The following is a 24,000-nucleotide window of genomic DNA, read 5'->3' on the forward strand; positions in this document are numbered from 1 at the left end:
GTGGCTGATGTTTGCTAGGTGGTCAGTGTTAACATGCTTCTCACCAGTCCCCATGTAACCCCGTGAGGCATTGAGGATTATGTGGTTTTTCCTTCCCTTGATGGAAAGAAAGAGGGAGCTAGGTTTAGAAGTTGAAAATCTCCATTATAACTTTCCTTTCAGTGAGTTTTCCCTAGAGTGAAACGAAATTCTGAGTGCATCAAACAGAAATGGAAAACGTGTGCTTCATCAATCATCTCATTTATGAACAGGAGCTCCCCAATTGGGTGGTTCACTGAATAAAATAGCTTACTCCAAATTTGTCTGGAACTTGAGGCCCCAAGAGCATGGAGCCAGCATAAGTCACCACTCCTTTCATTAGTAATATTCACCTCTGTCTTCATTGAAATCCCTGCCAGCCAAGGGAGGAATGAGGAGTTCACACCTTTAAGAATACTTGGACCCTCAACTCTATGGTCAAATAATCTTTGGCAAAGCAGGAAAAAATATACAGTGGAAAAATGACAGTCTCTTCAGTAAATAGTGCTGGGAAAATTGGACAGCTATGTATAGAAGAATGAAACCCAACCATTCTCTTACACCAAACACAAAGATAAATTCGAAATGGATAAAAGACCTCAATGTGTGGCAGAAATCTATCAAAATCCTAGAGAAGAACATAGGCAATAACCTCTTCGACATCGGTCACAGCAACTTCTTTCAAGACACATCTCCAATGGCAAAGGAAACAAAAGTGAAAATGAACTTTTGGGACTTCATCAAGAACCAAACCTTCTGCACAGCAAAAGAAACAGTCAACAAAACAAAGAGGCAACCCACGGAATGGGAGAAGATATTCGCAAATTACACTACAGACAAAGGGCTGATATCCAAGATCTATAAAGAACTCCTCAAACTCAACACACACAAAACAAATAATCACATCAAAAAATGGGCAGAAGATATAAACAGACATTTCTCCAAAGAAGACATACAAATGGCTAACAGACACATGAAAAAATGTCTATCATCATTAGCCATCAAAACCACATTGAGATACCACCTTACACCAGTTGGAATGGCCAAAATCAATAAGACAGTAAACAACAAGTATTGGAGAGGATGTGGAGAAAGGGGAACCCTCTTACACTGTTGGTGGGAATGCAAGTGGGTGTAGGCACTTTGGAAAACAGTGTGGAGATTCCTTAAGAAATTAAAAATAGAGTTACCCTACGACCCTACATTTGCACTACTGGGTATTTACCCCAAAGATACAGATGTAGTGAAAAGAAGGGACTTATGCACCCGAATGTTCATAGCAGCAATGGCCACAGTCACCAAACTGTGGAAAGAAACAAGATGCCCTTCAACAGATGAATGGATAAAGATCATATGGTCCATATATACAATGGAATATTATGCCTCCATCAGAAAGGATGAATACCCAACTTTTGTATCAACATGGACGGGACTGGAGATTATGCTGAGTGAAATAAGTAAAGCAGAGGGAGTCAATTATCATATGGTTTCACTTACTTGTGGACCATAAGGAATAACACAGAGGACATTGGGAGATGGAAAGAAGTTAATTGGGGGAAATCAGAGTGGGAGATGAACCACGAGAGACTGTGGACTCTAAGAAACAAACTGAGAGTTTTGGAAGGGAGGAGGGTAGGGGTTTGGGTGAGCGCGGTGGTGGGTATTAAGGAGGGCACATATTGCATGGAACACTGAGTGTGGTACATAAACAAAGAATTTTGGATCACTGAAAAATAAAATAAAATTTAAAATAAAAAGAATACTTTGGGGATATATATGTACTCAGGGGAATATTTAAAATACTTTAAGACCAAAATAGTCAGGCACTGATTCATGCAAACATAGACTATGTGTTGCAGTTGTGGTTGCTATGGTGGTAAAATATACATAACCTAAAATTTACCCTTTAACCATTTTAAGTGTATAATCCGGTGACATTAAGTACATTCACAATATCAAGCAACCATCACCATCATCCGTTTCCAGAACTTTTTCCTTCCCCCAGATACTCTGTACATGTTAAACAATAGCTCCCCTTCCCCTTCCCTCCCAGCTCCTAGTAACCTCTGCTGTAAATTTGACTTCTCTGTGTACCCCCTGGAAGGACCATAGTGGTTCTAATTCTGTAATTCTTTGATACTCTTTCTTATCAAAAGATGAGTCTAATTTTTCTGCCCTTGGTACCCCTGGGTGGCTCAGTTGGTTAAGCATCTGCCTTTAGAAGATGACCTTCATGATCCCAGGGTCCTGGGATTAAGTCCCACATCAGGCTCCCTGCTCAGTGGGGAGCAGGTTTCTCCCCTTCCCTCTACCTGCCTGTGCCTCTGCTTTCTCTCTCTCTCTCTCTGACAAATAAAATCTTGTTTTTAAAAAGTCACTTAATTTCTCTCCCCTTGTAATTTACTTCTAATGAATAAGACGAGGTAAAAGTGGGCCCTGAATAACTTTAAACCTCAGTCAAAAAAAGCTACAGCTTTCCCCTGGTTTCCTCTCTTCTCCCACCCTGAGAACCCAGGCACCAGAGTCTGAGGGAGCCGGGTAGCCACAAGGAAAGGTCAAATGTAGCTATTCTGGCCACAGCCCCAAAAGGAGTCCCAGCCAGTGGCCAGCATCAATGATCAGACATGGGAGCGAGCCTTCAGGTAAGGGCAGCCCCCAACTTTGGAGCCACTGCACTGATGCAAGTGAAACAGAGAGGAGCTGGCCTCACTGAGCCCTCCCATGCTTGCTCCTATTGTGAACAAGATAAATGCTATAATTGCTTTATGTCATGAAATTCTGAGGTAGTTTGTTATGTGGCAATTGATCACTGAAATAACAACCATTCAGGGTCAGTGCTGGCCAGTACCTCACATAGGAGTCTATCAGCTGAATGCAAGACCTTTACGTATCTCATAGATCATTATCATAGATCATAGATCGAGAAAAAAAAAATCAGAAACCCATTCCAGGGAATCCAGAAGACATAATAACTTAGACTAAGTTATGGCAAGAAGAGATCAACAGCCTTGAGTTAAACAGTGTTACCTGAGTATCTGCATAATAGCTAGTAATAGCTAGTAACATTCATACCTTGGGAGTGAATATTCTTACCTGTGCAATGAATTAGTCACAGGAACAAAAGTCACGGCATAGGGAATACACTTAATGGTACTATAATAGCATCATATGGTGACAGATGGGAGCTGTGCTTGTAAGAATAGCATAACACAGAAGCTGAATCATTATGTTGTACACCTGAAACTAATGGAACATTGTGTGTCAACTCTACTCAAAAATTAGGAAGATATAAAATACTATTGATAGGGTTATGCAGCTGCCTTTGGCTCAGATCATGATCCTGGGGTCCTGGGATCAAGCCCCAACATCAGGGTCCCTGCTCAGTAGAGATCCTACTTCTCCCTTTGCCTGCCTTGCCTGCTTCTCTCCTTCACGCTGACAAATAAATAAAATCCTTTAAAAATATCTATTATTCATGGATACACATAACACTGGCAAAACCAAAGTGTGTTCTCTGGTAAGAAAACAAAATTCAAATTTTGGCTATTTTAATTGCTTGCCACTTCACTTAATAAATATTGGTGAGAAAAACAGGATAATAGGTGATGTGTTCTGGCAACAGTAAGCCTAAAGGAGAAAAACTCGGGTTCCAAAATATTCCCTTCATTTAAAGCTTCAGTAAAATGTGTCTGCAGACAGATTTTTGTTGTCTTGTGTTCATTTACACTGATTGCTGCTCTATGTTTTTTCTGGTTGAGAACTCCAGTTCTAGAAAATTCTCAGCTGTTATCATCTGTTAACATCTTTCCTTCATTCTGTCCTTCTGGAACTCCTTTTAGAAATATATTTCAATGTCTCAATTAATCCTCTAACTCTTCTCTTATATTTTTCATATTTTTTTTTATTTTCAACATTCTGTGTCACATATTCAGTTGTAATTCCATTTCATTAACTATTGCTCCAATCTATTCTTTATCTTCTTTATTAGTCTTTTTTTTTCAATTTTTAATCTATATGAAAAATTCACTTGCAAGATTTCTCATAGGTTCTTAGCTGTATTCATCCATACTACTTTCAAAACAAATTTTTTTTATTCATAGTCTCTTTATTACAGTTCAATTTGGATATGAGGTCCTTTTTCTATTCTTTCAAAGATTTATAAAATACTGTTACTGAAATCATTTGACAAATGTTTGATTAATTCTAAATCCTTAAGTGTAATTCACCTCAAAGTCTTAAATGTCCACATACAATTTTTTAAGTATTAAATATTTTAATTGAAATATATTTGACCTACAATATTACATTTGTTTCAGGTGTACAACATAGTGATTTGACAATTACATACATTATGAAATGCTCACCATGATAACTGTCATTACCATTTGTCACCACACAGTTATTATAATATTATTGACTAGGTTCCCCAGGTAAATTATTTATTTTATAACTGAAAGTCTTTTCTTTTTAATCTCCTTAACCTATTTTGCCTATCCCCTACCCCTCCCTTCTCCTTTGCAACTATCAATTTGTTCTCCATATTTATCCACATGTGTTCTTGGGTCAGGCTTGTGAGCTCTTCTTGCCCAGGAAATTTTAATTGCTTTGTTTCTTTGTTTTTATCTCTTCCTACACTCATCTCCACAGAGTGGACAGTTCCACAAGTGCCTCAGCCTGACCCCAGAATCCACAGCTCAGAACAAGATCTTACACTAGCAGTTTGGGTCCCTGCCCAATGGGGAGTCCACAGTCACTGTGGTAACAGATGGAGACATTATTGGAAAATCCACTGGAATAAATGAGCCTGTCCTCATCAGGTCATTCTAACATAGCCCCTGACATCAGAGAGGGCCTGGGTCCCTATGGCTCACACAGTGGGTACATTTAGTCCCTCACGTGGCCTGGATCGTTAATCCTGCTCCCACTATCCAGTCTCAGAGCCCTGTGTACTTCAGCTCGCTCCTCCCTGCTGTGTGGACTTTCATTCTCTTTCTGGTCATTAGAGACTTTTATTTTCAATTCTGCTTTACTAGTGATACTTTCTATTTTTGCAAAGCTCTTTTTTTTTTTTTTTTTTCATTTTCTGTGTCCTAAATGGGGAGGTTCACTCATGTGTACTCACTCTGCCGTCTCGGATGCAGAAAAAGCTTGGAATAAAATTAATTCTTATCCTTGATTTTGCATGAAAATCTCAATGATTTTCATAGTTAAAAATTTCATCTTTATCATGACAAAGAGGAGGTAAATTAAGTCTTCCACCGCAGAAGATAACATATTTACTATAATAAAGAACTGAGAAGAATACCAGGAAATAAGTGCTGTAGGTAATGCAGATTTCTGATGAATATCTGATTCAGGGCTGGTACTACCAAAAGAATATAACTTCCAAATATGTGTGCATATTTATGTGAAAGTAGACAATAAGCAGAAAATCACAGTTACATTCCTCACAGTGAAAACAAACCCATTGTAGATCTCCATAACTCCACGAGGAGACTTTACATCTTTTGAATTACTGAATCTTACTCTAGCTGAGTGAGAGCTGGTTCTCTAGATCTTCTAATTTTCAAAGACAACTTCTGATTGCCTGATTGCACCAAGTACCGGCTAAAAGGTATCATTTTTTGCTGAAGATGAAGATGTTCATCAAGAGATGAACAGATTTAAAAAAATGTGAGACTATCTATCTAGCTATCTAAAGAAAATGTGAGAAAAAATGTATGTGTGTATATATATATATTTTAATTTATTTATTTATAATGGAAAACTATTCAGCCATAAAAAAGAAGGAAATCCAATCTTTCGACAATAGAGATGGACCCTGAGAGCATTATGCTAAGTGAGATAAGTCAGACATAAAGACTAATAGCTGTCTCATCTCATTCATTTGTGGAATCTAAAACATGAAAATCCTAGAAACATATTAGACTTCTGGTTAGCAGAAGCAGGGGGTAAGGGGAGGAGGAATTAGATGAAGGGGGTCAAAAGGTACAAACTTCCAGCTGTAACATAAATAAGTCCTAGAGATGTAATATAAAACATGATGACTATAGTTAACAATATTTTTTTGTATATTTGAAAGTTGTTAAGAGTAGGTCTTAAAAGTTCTCATCACAAGAAAAAACACTACAACTATGTGACATGATGGGAGTTAGCTAAACTTACTGTGGTAACAATTTCATAATTTATACTCATAAATCATTATGTTGTACACTTTAAACTTATACAATATTATTTGGCAATTATATTTCAATAAAAATGGGAAAAAGCGCCACACTTTTAGTATCATATTCTCTTGTTAATATATTCTTATCTGGATAAAATGAAAAGGTGGAAAAACACACCACCAAAAAAAAACAAAACAAAACAACAACAAAAAAAAACAACCCACAAACAAAAAACAAAAAGCAGTACCAATGGCTAGGGACCTAATCAATACAGATATTGGTAATATATCAGAACTAGAGTTCAGAATGACAATTATCAAGGTGATAGCTGGGCTTGAAAAAGGCATAGAAGATATTAGAGAATCACTTTCTGGAGAAATAAAATCCCTTTCTGGAGAAATAAAAGAACTAAAATCTAAACAAGTTGAAATAAAGAAAGTTATTATTGAGGTGCAATAAAAAACGGAGGCTCTTACTGCTAGGATAAAAAAGGCAGAAGAGAGAATTAGTGATATAGAGGACCAAATGATAGAGAATAAAGGAGCTGAGCAAAAGAGAAACAACTACTGGACCATAAGGGGAGAATTTGAGAGATAAGTGATAGCATAAAATGAAACAATATTAAAATAATTCAGATCCCAGAAGAAGAAGAAAGAGAGAGGGGAGCAGAAGGTATATTGGAGAGAATTATACTACAGAATTTCCCTAATATGGCAAAAGGAACAATCATCAAAACCCAGGAAGCAAAAGAATTACCCTCAAAATCAATAAAAATAGGCCCATAAGGGCTCATCTAATAGTAAAACTTACAAGTCTTAGTGACAAAGAGAAAATCCTGAAAGCAGCTCAGAACAAGTAGTCTGTAACATACAATGGTAGAAATATTAGATTGGCAGCAGACTTATCCACAAAGACCTGGCAGGCCAGAAAAAACTGGCATGATATATTCAGAGCACTAAACGAGAAAAATATGCAGCCAAGAATACTATATCCAGCTAGGCTGTCATTGAAAATAGAAGGAGAGATAAAAAGCTTCCAGGACAAACAAAAATTAAAAGAATGTGCAAACACCAAACCATCCCTACAGGAAATATTGAAAGGGTCCTCTAAGCAAAGAGAGAGCCTAAATGTAGCAAACCAGAAAGGAACAGAGACAATATATAGCAAGTCACCTAACAGGCAATACAATGCCATTAAATTCATATCTTTCAATAGTTACCCTGAATGTAAATGGGCAAAATGCCCCAATCAAAAGACACAGGGTATCAAAATGGATTTAAAAAAAAAGAGAGAGAGAGAGACCCATTGATATGCTATCTACAAGAAACTCATTTTAGACCCAAAGACACCTCCAGATTTCAAGTGAGCGGGTGGAAAACAATTTACCATGCTAATGGACATCGAAAGAAAGCTGGGGTGGCAATCTTTATATCAGATCAATTAGATTTTAAGCCAAAGACTATAATAAGAGATGAGGAAGGACACTATCTATCATACTTACAGGGTCCGTCTAACAAGAATATCTAACAGTTTTAAATAGCTATGCCCCTAACATGGGAGCAGCCAATTCTATAAGACAATTAATAACAAAATCAAAGAAACACATTGACAATAACACAATAATAGTAGGGGACTTTAACACCCCCCCTCACTGAAATGGACAGATCATCCAAGCAAAAGATCAACAAGGAAATAAAGGCATTAAATGAAACACTGGACCAGATGGACATCACAGATATATTCAGAACATTCCATTCCAAAGCAACAGAATACACATTCTTCTCTAGTGCACATGGAACATTCGCCAGAATAGATCACATCCTGGGTCACAAATCAGGTCTCAACCAGTACCAAAACACTGGGATCATTCCCTGCATATTTTCAGACCACTATGCTCTGAAGCTAGAACTCAATCACAAGAGGAAAGTTAGAAAGAACTCAAATACATGGAGGCTAAAGAGAATCCCACTAAAGAATGAATGGGTCAACCAGGAAATTAAAGACTAATTTTAAAAATTCATGGAAACAAATGAAAATGAAAACACAACTGTTCAAAATCTTTGGGACACAGCAAAGGCCATCCTGAGAGGAAAAGTATATAAGGGTGGAAGCCTTTCCCAAGAAACAAGAAAGGTCTCAAATACACAACCTAACCCTCCACCTAAAGGAACTGGAAAAAGAACAGAAAGGAAAGCCTAAACCCAGCAGGAGAAGAGAAATAATCAAGATTGAACAGAAGTCAATGAAATAGAAACCAAAATAATAGTAGAACAACTCAGTAAAACTAGGGGCTGGTTTTTTGAAAGAGTTAATAAGATTGATAAACCCCTGGCAAGACTTATCAAAAAGAAAACAGAAAGTACCAAATTAATAAAATCATGAATGAAGGAGGAAAGATCACAACCAACAACAAAGAAATGCAAACAACTATAAGAACATACGTGCAAACTATACGCCAGAAAATTTGACAATGTGGAAGAAGAAATGGATGCATTCCTAGAGACATATAAACTACCAAAGCTGAACCAGGAAGAAATACAAAACCTGAAGAGACCCATAACCAGTAAGAAGATTGAAGAAGTCATCAAAAATCTTCCAAACCAACAAGAGCCCAAGGATAAATGGCTTCCTGGAGGAATTCTACCAAACATTTAAAGAATTAATACCTATTCTCCTGAAACTGTTCCAAAAAATAGAAATGGAAGGAAAACTTCCAAACCCATTTTATGAGGCCAGCATTATCTTGATCCCAAAACCAAAGACTCCACCAAAAAGGAGAATTATGGACCAATATTATTGATGCAAAAATTCTCACCAAAATACTAGCCAATAGGATCCAACAGTACATGAAAAGGATTATTCACCAGGACCAGGTGAATAACCTGGGCGGCAAGGTTGGTTCAACATCCACAAATCAATCAATGTGATATAATACATTAATAAAAGAAAGAATAAGAACCACATGATACTCTCAATAGATGCTGAAGAAGCATTTTACAAAGTACAGCATCCTTACTTGATCAAAACTTTTCAAAGGGGGGGCCTGGGTGGTTCAGTGGGTTAAGCCTCTGCCTTCGGCTGAGGTCATGATCTCAGGGTCTTGGGATTGAGCCCCATGTCGGGCTCTCTGCTCAGCAGGGAGCCTGCTTCCTCCTCTCTCTGCTTGCTTCTCTGCCTATTTGTGATCTCTCTCTCTGTGTCAAATAAATAAAATAAAATCGTAAAAAAAAAAAAAAAAAAAACCTCTTCAAAGTGTAGGGATAAAGGGTACATACCTCAATATCATTAAAGCCATCTATGAAAAACCCACAGCAATTATCATTCTCAATGGGGAAAATCTGAGAGCTTTTCTGCTAAGGTCAGGAACACAGCAGGGATGTTCATTATCACCACTGCTATTCAACATAGTACTAGAAGTGCTAGCCTTGGCAATTAGACAACAAAAAGAAATAAAAGGCATCTGAATTGGGAAAAAAGTCAAACTCTCACTCTTCACAGATGATATGATACTTTATGTGTAGAACCCAAAAGACTCCACCCCAAAACTGCTAGAATTCATACAGGAATTTAATAAACTATCAGGATATGAAATCAATGCACAGAAATCAGTTGCATTTCTATACATCAACAGCAAGACAGAAGAAAGAAAAATTAAGGAGTCAATCCCATTTACAATTGCACCCAAAACCATAAGATACCTAGGAATAAACCTAACCAAAGAGGCAAAGAATCTATACTCAGAAAACTATAAAGTACTCATGAAAAAAATTGAGGAAGACAAAAAGAAGTGGAAAAAATGTTCCATGCTCATGAATTGGAAGAACAAATATTATGAAAATGGCTATGCTACCTAAAGCAACTTACACATTTAATGCAATCCCTATCAAAATACCATCCACTTTTTTCAAAGAAATGGAACAAATAATCCTAAAATGGATATGGAACCAGTAAAGACCCCGAATAGCCAGAGGAATGTTGAAGAAGAATGCCAAAGTTGGTGGCATCACAATTCCAGACTTTAAGCTCTATTACAAAGCTGTCCTCATCAAGACAGTATGGTACTGGCACAAAAACAGACACATAGATCAATGGAACAGAATAGAGAGCCCAGAAATAGACCCTCAACTCTATAGTCAGCTAATCTTCGGTAAAAAAGGAAAGAATGTCCAATGAAGAAAAGACAGTCTCTTCAACAAATGGTGTTGGGAAAATTGGATGGCCACATGCAGAAGAATGAAACTGGACCATTTCCTTACACCACACATGAAAATAGACTCAAAATGGATGAAAGACCTCAATGTGAGAAAGGAATCCATCAAAATCCTTGAGGAGAACACAGGCAGAAACCCCTTCAACCTCAGCCATGCAATTTCTTCCTAGAAATATTGCCAAAGGCAAGGGAGCAAGGGCAAAGATGAACAATTGGGACTTCATCAAGATCAAAAGCTTTTGCACAGCAAATGAAGCAGTCAACAAAACCAAAAGAAAACTGACAGAATGGGAGAAGATATTTGCAAATGACATATCAGATAAAGGGCTATCCAAAATCTATAAAGAACTTATCAAACTCAACACCCAAAGAAAAAATAATCTAATCAAGAAATGGGCAGAAGACATGGACAGACATTTCTGCAAAGAAGACATCCAGATGGCCAACAGACACATGAAAAAGTGTTCCATATCACCTGGCATCAGGGAAATACAAATCAAAACCACAATGAGATACCACCTCACACCAGTCGGAATGGCTAAAATTAACAAGTCAAGAAACAACAGATGTTGGTGAGGATGTGGAGGAGGGGAACCCTCCTACACTGTTGGTGAGAATGCAAGCTGGTGCAACCACTCTGGAAAACAGCATGGGGGTTCCTCAAAAAGTTGAAAATAGAACTGCCCTATGACCCAGAAATCGCACTACTGGGTATTTACCCTAAAGACACAAATGTATGGATCTGAAGGGGCACATGCACCCAAATTTTTATAGCAGTAATGTCCACAATAGCCAAATTATGCAAAAACCTAGATGACCATCAACAAATGAATGGATAAAGAAGATGTGGTCCATATACACAATGGAATACTATGCAGCCACCAAAAGAAATGAAATCTTGCCATTTGCAACAATGTAGATGAAACTAGAGGGTATTATTCTGAGTGAAATAAGTCAATCAGAGAAAGACAATTATCATATGATCTGTGTGATATGAGGAATTTGAGAGGCAGGGTAGGGGTTTGATTGGATCAGTTCTCCTGATCCAATCCAGGCACAGGGTTTAAGATCACAAAATGGCTCTTTTGACACCTTGTGGGGCATCTGTTGATTTAGGTTTCCAATGTTGAAAAACAAGCTCTTGAATGCTAAATTTGTAAAACTAAACTTAAACATTTGGTGGCAGGAATAACGAAGGTCCCATTGTGATCTTAACTCTCGTCTGGGTGCATATTAGGTTCAAAATCCATAACCATATACACAAAGCCCAAGTTAGGAAGACATAAATCAAGAGTCCATGTTGAAGGCCAATCAGTTTCTTGTTAGAGTCCTGGGATTGAGTCCCACATCAGGCTCCTTGCTCAGTAGGGGGTCTGCTACTTCCTCTGTCTGCCCCTGTTTCTGCTCTCTCCCTGACACATAAATAAATAAAATTAAAGAAAGAAGGAAAGAAAGAAAGAAAGAAAGAAAGAAAGAAAGAAAGAAAGAAAGAAAGAAAGAAAGAAAGAAAGAAAGAAAGAAAGAAAGTGGAACTCAGGCAGACAGGCAAGAGAAACCAGAACCATCCACAGTAAGGCTATGCAACACATCTTTATGATACGCTACTGCTGATAACAAATACTGTTTGCTGTTTTCATCCAGTTGTTCCCTTCTATCATCCTAGGACACAGGGATATGGAGACAAGAGCCAGTGGAGTGAAAGAAGAGAACTTGGGACTTTGGTGTGAATGTCCCATGAAGCACCTACTACATGACCTGGGTCAAATTACACAGTCACTCTAAGCTTCAACCTTCAAACCTATAAAACAGATATTAATAACTATCTCATAGGATTTTCATATAGAACAAATGAGATTCTTTCTCTCTCTCTCTCCATACACACACACACACACACACAGTTACACACACAGCCACTGGTTAACCAATTGCCATTCTGTTAGCTCAGAATCCTGTGTGTACTTGAGCATAAGAAACTCTATAAGTAGTTGTTATAAATTTACCCTCTCTATTAAACTGAGAGCTCACTGGGGACAGAACATGTATCTTTTTATCTTTCAGTCACAAGGGTTCAGAACGTTCTTGGCATAGAGTAGGTACTTGAAAACATGTTCTTTTCCAACTCTGCTTTTCTAACTTTCATTGTTCATGTCACAAGGGCCCCTGTCTCCGTTGGAGAAAGGAAGCGAGAACAAGAGAAAGGCGACACCCAAGTCCCCATGTTACGAGGGTGCACGTGAAAAATCCTTTTCCCACAAATGATGTGACAATCAGAGGTCTGCTATTTCTAGTGTCTGCTTGTCCTTGTTTTGTGCTCACTCTCCTAAGAAATAGTATCGTAGTTCTCAGAGACTGGGTCAAGCAGCTATGAATGGATAGAAGGCATCTTAGTGTGAATGGAAGAAGCGGGAGAGAAACGAGGAAAAAAATCTACTTCCCCGTTTCCCAGGAGCCAACAGAGAGGCAGAGAGGAGCCTCCTCCTTCCATGGGACTTGGTAGGTGGCTGGTATCTAAGGATTCTGGGTTTGGGGAAAGGAAGAGTGTCTGGAGGAGCAGGTGGAGTGAGGGGGGTGGGGTGACAGAGAAGCGGGTTCCTGAAGGCACAGAGGAAGTGGGTAGAGGAAGTGTCAGCACGCATAGAGTTGGGGACTGAGCTGGCTGGTTGACAGGGGAGGTAAGGGGCATTCCCTGCCTAAGTGTAGGCTTCCTTTAATCAAAAAGACAGGAAGTCAGGGATGCCTGGGTGGCTCAGTCAGTTAAGTGTTGTGATCCTGGGGTCCTGGATGGACCTTCTCAACAGGGAGCCTGCTTCTCCCTCTCCCTCTGCCGCTCCCTCTGCTTGTGCTCACTCACTGGCTCTCTCAAATAAATAAAGTCTTTAAAAAAAAAAAAAAAAAGTCGGTGGGGAGAGGAAGTCCAAAGTCAGGAGAAATACAAGCATGTTGCCTCCAAAAACTTTCTTCTCCGGAAGTGCTGGTTTTTTCTCCCCACCCCACCCCCCACTGAAATTGACCTCAAAAACAGAGATGTTTCTTTGCAAACTGTAGCTGTCCATTCTAACTCTGCAATTCACAAATGGAGCTCTGCCTTATGGATTGACAGATCTTTTAAAGGGTCATAAACATTTTCGTCCCTTGATATTTAATGTGTAATTCAAATTTTATATTTGGTTAGAATATATAATTCAGATTCACAAGATTGACAGTTCATGATACATAACCTGACAGATGGGGCCATCTTTAACGCTGATCACTGATTTTTGAAAAATACCTTTCCCGGCTCATTCTCAAATAACTCCATTCTCAAATTAGTTATTAACAGACTCTGGCCTCAAATGATACACTCTCCCTTTCAAGGTCCTTCAGAATTGACCCCCACCTCCTCTGACACTGCTACCTCCCATTCCAGCCACACAGGATTAGTGGAGGTAGGCAAACATCATCTTTTTTTTTCTCTTTTTTTCTTTTTTTAAATTTTTTTAAAGTAGGCCCCATGCCCAGTGTGGGGCTTGAACTCACGACTCTGAGATCGAGTCATATGCCCTACTGACTGAACCAGCCAGGTGCCAGCCCACAGACATCATCTTGACAGCTATAACTTGAAAAGTCCCTCTGCTTCTTGTGCCTCTGGCAAATTGAGTGTACCTCTAAGGCTATCCTCAAAGGTCTTTGGAAGCTCTGTGAGGCTCTCCCTGACTATTCTAATGATGCTTAGGAAGAGACAATTTTTTCTCCGCTCTTGATTTATCACTTGTTCTCTAGATGAGAGACTTTCTGATTTCAAATGATGGGGCTATAATGTTTAGATAATACATACCCTGAAGGGTGGTACACAAGTTCTTTTTCTGGATAAATACATCATTCATTGATTTAAATTACAAAAACCATGCATAGTAAGTGCCAGGCTGCATGTCTTGCTGGGTTTAGGCAAAAGAGGAAAAAGGCCTAGCTCTTCATCTTATGGCTAGCACAGTTTCATAGAAGATGAGTAAACAGATGAGGGAATGGAAAATCATAATTTGAGGAGGCAAGTACTATGACAGAGAAAAGCAAAAGGAGCTACGTAATGATATGGAAGGAATGAGTCCCAAGCAGAGAGGCCAGAAAGAAAGAGAAAGTAGCTTGAGCAGCAGAGTCCTCAGGGTGAGGGCAACAGGGGCGGAGGGGGCAGTGGCTGGGCTCCCATTTCTCTGGGACATGCGTGGAGCACACACTCTGATGATGGGAGGCTGTGCAGTTGAACACCGCGCAGGCAGAGAGAGGACAGAGCTGACCATATGGGAGCAAGATGGGGGCTTTGGGTCTTGTTCTGAAAAAGTGACAGCAGGTGACCCCCTCTTCTGTATACCTGGGGGCTGTAAGGTGGTGATGGGAAGGGGGAGACCTCTTAGGACCGTGATTAAAACATGTGAGAAATGATAAAGGCCTAAGGAAGGCAGTGGCACCGAGAGCGAAGATGAGAGGGCCAATCCAAAGGAGCTACTTTCAGGGTTCTCTCTGTCAAACTTAATGCCAGGTTGGATGTGGGGGTGAAGAGACACCAGGTTTGTTTCTGACTCGAAGTGCCTGCTACTGCCAAACCAGAGGAGGAAGGGTAAATTCAGGGGGTGAGAATAGGAAAGGTCTGAGGTTAGTTGGGACTTAGTTTAAGATCTTGGGCTGGGGGACATTCAAGGAAGAATTTCCAGATGACTGAGGACCGTATGTATCTGGAATATAGTAGAGACAATTTGATTAAAGACAAGAATATTGGAAAAGCCAGCATGCACATGGTAGCTGAGTTCTATTTACAAGCAAAAAGGATAGATAGAATAAGAAGTAGGTCTTCTTAGCAATGACTAATCTATTAAGAGGTATTCAGAAATCAAAACCCTAAATTTTGTCTTGCCAATGAATTCCCAAGCTCTACCCCTCACCCTCAAGCTCCCATCACAAATTCCCCAAGCAAATACAAGCCCAAACCTCAAGAACATAGACAAGGTCAAAGCATGGGCTTTACCACTTCTACACTGTAACACTTCACCACTGTACCTTCATCACTATAGAAAGTGCCCTGGTGAGTGAGGCTGGACCACTGATGCTCTAAGGCCAGAGGCAGACAGAAAGGATCTACAATGTTTCAAGTAGGCTGAGAAGGTTGTTTAGTCCATTTGCCCTCAACTGAAACACAGGTCTCAGTTCTCTGTATCTGACCACTCCAATGGCAAGAAAAAGTGCGTCGAAGGTAAAGTAGACTGAAGTAAACAAGAGGACAAAGTAGGGACCTTTCCCATGATCTACAGTAGAAACCGTCTAATCCAGGCACCAAGGAATTCTCGGGATAAGGTATTTCCCTGGCAGTAATGGCTCTAAATCCACATCACTCCCAGTCTCATGGGAGGAAGAAAGGGACTGTATAAGGGTAATAATCAAGAGATACATATAGAGAGAATCCCCTGCACCTGGATCTAATAAATGTTATTACCCTTGACCCGTTTCATCACCCCTCTTCCTTGGGGATGAAGTTAGGAGTTAGAGGTTATAAAGACTTGCTGAGAGCTCCCCAATGAACCCAAAAGGCCAAAAACAGGACCCTGATACATAACTAAATTTTAGGGGCCAACAAAATAAGAGGAATGTTTAAGGAGATCCATGAGAAGGAAGGGGTAGAGGAAAAAAACAGAAGGGGATGTGTGCCTCCAGAAGTGATGGGAGGACAGAATTTAGGAAGAGCAAGTGGTCAAGAGAGCAAAATGGGATTGGGTATGCCCAGAAGGATCATAAATGGCCTCCGTGGAAGAGGTTTGCAGCAGAGGCACGCACGATCAGGAGCAGTGGCGTGCAGGAATTCACACGATCGGCAGATACGCTAAGATCTGCATGGTTTAGAGCAGGAGCTGAGAATTCTACTTTCACATGACAGCGAGCCAGCAGTCCTTGGAACTGGCTAATGGCCAAGTTATAACAGAATTCTCAGCTAAGTAAGAAGGTACCTCAATAACATGGTCTTTGCTTAGTTAGTGCCCAGATGGCTCACTTGAGTTTCTGACCACCAGATGGTGAAGTATCACAAGTGCTCTACTTTCCGATGAGCTGTGAACCTATACATTCTCCTTTCCTGCTCACCAGTTGGACAAATGTGGGTTAGTATTTCTTTTGGAACTGTAGCTGAATAAACTTTTTATCTTAAATCTCATTCTAAACAAAGATGGGGAGATAAAAGAATGCCCCCACTTCCCCACATAGGACCTCAAATTTAACATGTCCAAAACCGAACTCACACACATACACACACACAACACCAGCAAAGAGGCAGAAAGAGATGGAGAAAGAACAAATTACGCCATCTGGTATTAGATTAAAATAAAACACCTATACTAAAATTATATTAATGAATTTTGCTGGATGATTTGAATACTAGATTCAAGTCCTGGCTGTGTCGCTTACCGGCTACGGGTTGTTGGCAAGGTACTTAATCTCTCTGTTTCTGTTTCCTTTTTGGTAAAATGGGATGGTAATTATGATAGCTAACTCACAGAATTTTAAGAATTTAAATATAAGAACACATCTAGCATGGTTCGTGGTACACAGTCAGGGCTCAGCAAATGCTATCTACTATGATTATTATGAAGCTTCAGAATCTGCCAGGGTTTCTAGTTAACCATTATGACTGTCAATAGCCATGACAGCCTATGTACCGGGTCAAGGTCATTTGCACTAATAAAACACACATTCGCAGAGACATCCATACATATGCATATACATAACAAGAACGCTTCTCCAAACAGGCAGTCTCCACATTATGAAGAGCGTCAATCTAAAAATATATTGATAAGAATGTTTTTTGATCTTGGAAATGTTTTTTCCCCCTCACAGAAACAATGACTATAATAAAGTATTCGCAGAATTCTAGGACCCAAATTAACTTTTAAATGATGACACTTCTGAAAATATAATAAAATGAAGTGAAAACATTCAAGCTGCAAGGGAATTAGCAGATGCTGGGAATATATTGGTCCAAGATCTATTCTAGCTCCCTTCTAGTTAGCAAGAGATTGGAGAGTTAAAATTTGGGGGAGGGGGGACACAACTCCAAGACACTCTTGTAACTAGGGTTTCAGGCAAGACTTAGTTTCCACCAATCAGAGGATCTTCCATGAAATTTTGATGTCAAATAGTAAGTCACATGGAGAGAGAAGCAGAGTGTGGAGCATACCCCCCCGCCTTCTGCCAGAGACTGTGTTGTTCCTGAATTAGGCTCTTCCTGGCTAAGCAGTCACTGCTGCTTTCCTAGGGCAGCCGGGGAAGCAGAACTCTGGTAGCAATAGCTTCTTTACCATCAGTTTCCTGCAGAGTCAGTGGCAGCCTTGGAGGAAGACAGTGGAAAGGTTCTGTAATCGCTTCCCGACCAAGCAGAGTAAATAGAGTCCTGGACAGGAATCCAAGCACAGCTTAGGCAAATCAGACTTACTGAGATCCCTGCATAACAGCGATCTATGCTAATTATCCCTGCAGCTCCTTCTTCCACTTCAGAGCCCATGGAAACCCAACAATATTTATAAAACAACTTTTTATAAAGAACCACATGGGATTGGGCAGGAGAGGAAAAGGCAGAGGAACAAAGAGGTATTTCAGAGATAGAAAAGGAGCAGAAGCAGCTAGGTGCATGTACTGACTGTAATGCAGCTAATTGAAAGACAGGCACTTTCTGTACAGAAATACTCAAGAAGATCAGGTGATGGGGATTAAGAGTACAGTTCATCATGATGAGCACTGAGTAATGTATATAATCATTGAATCACTATATTGTGCACCTGAAACTAACCTAACACTGGAATTAAAACCCTGGAATTAAGATTTTAAAAATGTAAAAAAAAAAAAAAAATTCTTTATTGGGGCAGCAGGATGGCTAAGTTGGTTGAACATCTGCTTTTGGCTCAGGTCATGATCTCAAGGTCCTGGGATCGAGCTCCGCATCAGGCTCTCTGCTTGGCTTCTCTGCCTGCCTGTAATATCTCTCTCTCTCTCTCTGTCAAATAAATCAATAAAACCTTAAAAAATAAAAATAGACACTTTTAAAACGTCAAGATCCTTGGATTCCATCTGAGTTAACTTAATCAGAACCTACAGAGAGTGGCATGTAGGGATCTGGGAGTCATCTGGGAGTGAGGTTGGAGAACCAGTGTAATAATTGGGCATAAACAGAGAGCAAGTTTCAAGTGTTTTACTACTATTCACTTCCTGAGATAATTTAGAACCTGAAGGGAGAATGAACACGTTACCTCAGACACGGGTCTCCTTTTAGCTTGTAGTTACGGATGTTGAGCCCAAGCAAGATTGGCTGCCAGATGACATCTCCACATTGAAGATGACAGGCCCCCTTGGGTGTGCCCATCCCAGCCAGAGGGCCTGATGCCGCCGTTGTCCCACCTGACAGGGAACCACCAATGTCAAGTGAAATTCAATGGCTGACTCCAATGACTAAATCCCATCTGCCTGATCAGTGGTTCTAGACAGGTATGGTGTAGATAGGTAGTTTGCGCTCAGTTATTGAGAGAAAATCACGGTCAGATCCTCAGCTGCTGCAGTGAACACCTTGCATTTGAATGAGCCTGTTTTAAATAACAAACATTTACAGTAAATTTGGAAATAGAATCACTCAGAACAGTAAATGTCGATCATGTACCCAAATGGTCTGTGAACCACTATATTCAAATGAACGCAGGCCGCAGGTTTCCATGTTTGAAAACCAGCTCACCTCCTTCACGCAGTCCAGACCCCAACAAAGGCAGCTTCACCTCCTGGAGTGCCCAACCACTCCCTCCTTTTTTGTCTGCCTGCCTTTCAGTCTTCACCAAAAGTAGGAGCTTAGATCAAAGGCCTTATTTATTTTTTTTTTAATAAGAAAAAGGCTTATAAAAAGTTAAGGAAAACTGCAAAAATAGAACAAGATCATATAGCACCTTCCTTCAACTTTTTTTAAAAGATTTGTTTATTTGACAGAAAGATAGAGATCACAAGTACGCAGAGAGGAAGGCAGAGAGAGAGGGAGAAGCAGGCTCGCCACCCAGCAGGGAGCCAGATGCCGCTGGGCTTGATCCCAGGACCCTAGTACCAGGACCTGAGCTGAAGGCAGACGCTTAACCGACTGAGCCACCCAGGCACCCCCTTCCTTCAACTTTCAGTGTTGAAATCACTCGGTATTTTGAGCAAAAACGGAGTGCATATGCCAAGATGAGAATTTCAACTGGAAATATAAAAGGAAACAGACTCATATTTCTTGAGCATTTTCTGCGGGTCAAGCACTTCCACAGGGAAGGAGGGAGGACCGTGCACGTGACACAGATATGGAAGCTACCAGAAGATGAGCAACTTGTCATGGGACACACAAGATGTAAAGCCAGGATTTAGACCCATGACTGTCTGGACCCTTTCACCATGAGCTCTGTCATTATTGTTTAAAAAAAAAAAAAAAAAAGTTTACTTAGCACATTTCATTTAGAGATACAGATATCTAAATATACAGTTAACATGACTTGCAGATAAGCTCAGTTCTTCGCCGTGTACTGGAAAAAGCACATATTCCCAGAAGGGAGACGAAAATAGTTGCATCCCTCAGAGTCTCTCAGAAGGCAGGAAAAAGACACGGAGTCTGAGGAACTTTCCGTGGGGAGCAAGGGACGCCAGAAGGTGGACCGAAACATTGAGAAGAAAGTATTCTTTTGACCGCTAGGCGGCTGAACAGCGCCTTCCTGTACAGTTCAGAGTGGGGAAGGTCAGTGCAGGGCCCCAGGCAGACTGCCCTACTTCCTAACTGTGAACTTGGGCCCCAGGGCTTCACCTTGGTCAACTAGCCAAAAGGAAACAGAAATATGTACTTCGTACAGTGTGAGATTTCAAGTAGATGAAAAAGGTGAGGTGCTTAGCACAGTGCCTGAGGCTGAGCGTCTGATTAATCATTGATAACTCCATATTAATGGCTCAGGAAAAAGACAAATTGTCTCCCCACCCTTTTACGCAGGCCCCCGAATCTTCTTCAGTAAGGGCTGAAGTCAGCCTCTGGTCTGGACTGCTCATGGGTTGGTTCCATCCCTTAAACACAGCTACCCCGTGTTCACGGAACTGAGGGAAACCCTTTCATTGGCTTGCACCACAATTTCTCTGCAGAGAAAATGATCTTTGCCTACAAAAATACCCTAATGCTTGCTGCTTGAGATAGAAAAGGTACGGTTCAGGGAGACATGGTGAAAGAGAGGCAAGGAAGGAAAACCTGGCTGAGGAAATAGAGGATTTTGAGTTGAGGGATGGCAAGGAGGAGAAAGAGGAGGGAGAGGGAGGGGGAGGTGAAGAAAGGGGAGGAGGGAGGAGGAGGGGGAGAGAAAGGGGAGGAGGGGGGTGGGGTGCAGGAAGGGAGAGTGAGAAGGCCTGGGCCTGCTGCGCACAGGAATGCAGTCAATTAGGAATTCCTGGTGGCAAAGTGACTTCACATGGTTTAAGAACGAGGATCCTTTAATATTCCACTTAAATGTTTTGCTGGGATATAAGCCCTCCCCTGTGGCCTGCAGGTCTTCGTTATGGAACAGCTCCTTGTGGGAGTGAACTGCGAAGGAAGTGGGGGAGGGGGGCAAGTTAAGGAAAAAGGCTTAAGCTCCCCTCTAGGTCAACAAGGAACACGGAGGAAAAGGCAGTTGTGGGAGGTAAGACTCAGTGAGGTCAAGAGTTGAACCGGGAAGCACTGCCCATGAAAACAGTTTAGAGAATGTGCAGCAGTCTGGGAGATGGCATTGGAACCTTGCCGGAGATAGGAAAGGGGGGCTAGAGACAATTTTATTTAAATTTCAAAGGACAGAGCAGCCTCAGAGACAAGGGGTGACCTCAGCTACCCTCTGAGTTACACTAGCATTTCCAGATGGGAGGGAGGGGGGAGGAGATAAGACTGCACGGTGGTAAGTGGGATGGTGGAAAGCAGTCCTTTTCAAAGCCTGTTTGTATTTCACAGAGAAACTCTTCAAAAGAAACATGACTTGGAAGTCCATTGTGAAAACAGATAAAAGAATATCTATTCAGCTTGGTGTGTGCACATGCGTGTGTGTGTGTGTGTGTGTGTGTGTGTGAGAGAGAGAGAGAGAGAGAGAGAGAGGAGAAGGGGGGCACAGCCCCATTGACCTGCTCCCTCCACCATCAACTTTCCAGTCCCTCTTAGAGCCGGTCTTGTGAGGGTGGGCGAGGGGAGGGGGTGGGAGGCTCCCACCCCAGTTTTAAGGCCACATATAACAGCGCATCTGCCTATTTTTCAAAGACGGAGCACATTCAGGAACACCCGGCTGGCTCAAGTCCGCTGACCATTTGACTCTTGATCTCGGGGTCATGAGTGCAACCCCCATGTTGGGCATAGAACCTACTTAATAAATAAATAAACAAGAAATAAGGAAATACACAAGAGGAGCATATTAGTTATGCATACAAGGTCTCCAATCAGATTGCCTTTACCCACTGAGTCTAGGCAAATTACCTTAACCCTTTTTTTGCTCTTCATATATGTGTATAAAAGACCTCACAGGATTATTGGTATCAGGAAATGCAGTGTTACATGTCAAGTACCGTGAGAAGACTTAGCACAGAATAAATAACGTTAACTATTATTGTTACTTTAATATACTTCCTTGGTAATGAAATAATGTGTAGATATTAGATAATCAAGTAATTTCCAGGTTGGTAGTTACCCCGAAGAGGTCTTGCTGGAAAGGGAAAGAGGATGGGCCACAGCAGGAGGAAGCTACTGGGGAGAAACATCAGGGTTGGTGGGGGGCTCTGGGGGAGCCTCAGACTGAGAGGAAAGTGATGGGCAGGGGAAGGAAGGCTCTCTAACTCAGAAAAGAAACCACTATGATCATTCCAAGTCAGAGGGCATCTGAGTGAAAACACACAACTAAGTGAGTCCACTCACGGGGGAACTCAAATCTGTTGGACTGATTTCCTTCAAACCACATGCTGACTCTTTTTTTAGTATTTTGGTCCAAGGACCTTTAAGTATCATTGGCAGAATTGAGGTGACTAAAACATCCCAACCCAGTGCGCAGAAGGGTATGGTATCCTAAGGCAGGAGGCAGAGCAAGATGCCAGCAAAAAAGAAATACTCACAGTTCTACTGTTCCAGCTGTATTCTCAAAGGAGAGCCAATATCAGGAATTTCAAAGTTCCCTACAAAACATCATTTTCTCCTCTGCCACCCTGCAAAACTCTATATTACCCACTGGAATGTGTGTGTGTGTGTGTGTGTGTGTGTGTTCCCAAAACTTAAAAGACCCCTATTATCAGGGAAAATGATCTTCTAACAGAGGCCAAATGCTGAAATAGTGCATAGTTTCTACCAAAAAAAAAAAAAAAATTCTTGGAATTGTATCACTTTTAATAAAATTTATTAACTTAATCATTTTCTATAAAAGGAGATGTTAAAAAGTAGAGGGAGTATAAAAATGATTTGTGGAGGCTCATAAAGCAATAAATTGTCCTTTGTAGAATGCAGGGGATGAGAGGGAAACAGCTTGCTTGTCCGTACAGTGGCCACGTGAAATCCAGGGCAGAGTCCGGTTCCCCAGAACCCACACTGTTCCAAGGCTGCCTGGGCAATTGTGTCTTGTGGGGTATGCATTTGGGGACAAAGTTTGGCATCTTGGGGCAAGCTGAAATAGAGGAGCATGGCTGACACATTTTTGGAAAGAAAAATAAGAAAGTAGTTTCTAAGACTTGGGAAGAGAGCCACAGTAAGACTCAGCAGTCCCTGGCATGGGGAAGCGGGCAAAGGGAGAAAGAGAGTTAAAAGCCTGAAGGATAATGAAGTGTAGCCTTCCCTTGTGGAACCAAGGAGTGGTTCCATATGTCTTTATTGGCAGGAAGGTTTCTAGAAAATCCTGTTATCAAGCATCAGAGAGTTTGGACAGAGATCAAATGAATCGCCCAAGGTCACACGCTGTGTCAGGGCAGACCCAGAGTTAGAACTCATAGCCCTCAAGTTTCTAGTCTATTGCTTGGCTCCTTAAACCACAAATGCTTGTCAAAGAAGTCTCCCTAGAGCTGAGGCAACACAGCTGGAGAGTATTAACCCCAAGGTTTCAAACAGACAGGATTTCACCGGATCACAGATCTGTAACCTTTTTCAGTGGATACACAGAGAAAGCTGGTGTGCAAAGGAAGACTGGGCAGGGATGGCGGAGGAAACAGGGAGGTTAAAGTAGGTGACCGGATCTCCCCATCCAACAAACCATCACCCTCAACACACACACACACACACAATTGGCTGATAAATTAAAAAATACTTGTCTGCAAGAAGAATCATTGTTTTAGAATAAGTCACTGGTGTGTGTGTGTGTCTGTGTGTGCATGTGTATGTGTGCATTTTCCTTAAACCTTGAAAAAACACTTCAACTAGATCAGTAATTAGATATGATTAATTAGAAGATGAGCAAAACAAAGTGAAACAAAACAGGAGGGTAGTGAAGTCTAAGATCATTGGAGAAAGTACTTTCTATCTTCTGATGATCTTACACTCCTGGGTTTGCAACCTTTGTTATCCATTAACTCCATTGAGAACGTAATTAAAGCTGTGGTCCTCCCTCCCCCCCGCCCCGG

At 40.9% G+C, this 24,000-nt stretch overlaps 1 protein-coding gene across 8 annotated transcripts in view; it reads right to left on the reverse strand.

Annotated features, from left to right (window-relative positions):
• The window catches only part of SUGCT (succinyl-CoA:glutarate-CoA transferase), an 808,589-nt gene that overhangs the window by 213,129 nt on the left and 571,460 nt on the right, over window positions 1-24,000 (reverse strand). Inside the window, exon 13 of one of the 8 annotated variants that reach the window (XM_082692657.1) lies at window positions 18,658-18,801. The exons of the other annotated variants lie outside the window; for them this stretch is intronic. Coding sequence (XP_082548783.1) covers window positions 18,673-18,801 — 129 coding nt within the window. The 3' untranslated portion in view covers window positions 18,658-18,672. Of the gene's footprint in view, window positions 1-18,657; window positions 18,802-24,000 lie in introns of those variants that run through there. 8 annotated transcript variants of the gene reach the window in all.

This window comes from Mustela nivalis (assembly GCF_964662115.1).
Source record: "Mustela nivalis genome assembly, chromosome: 12".
Taxonomy (NCBI): domain Eukaryota; kingdom Metazoa; phylum Chordata; class Mammalia; order Carnivora; family Mustelidae; genus Mustela; species Mustela nivalis.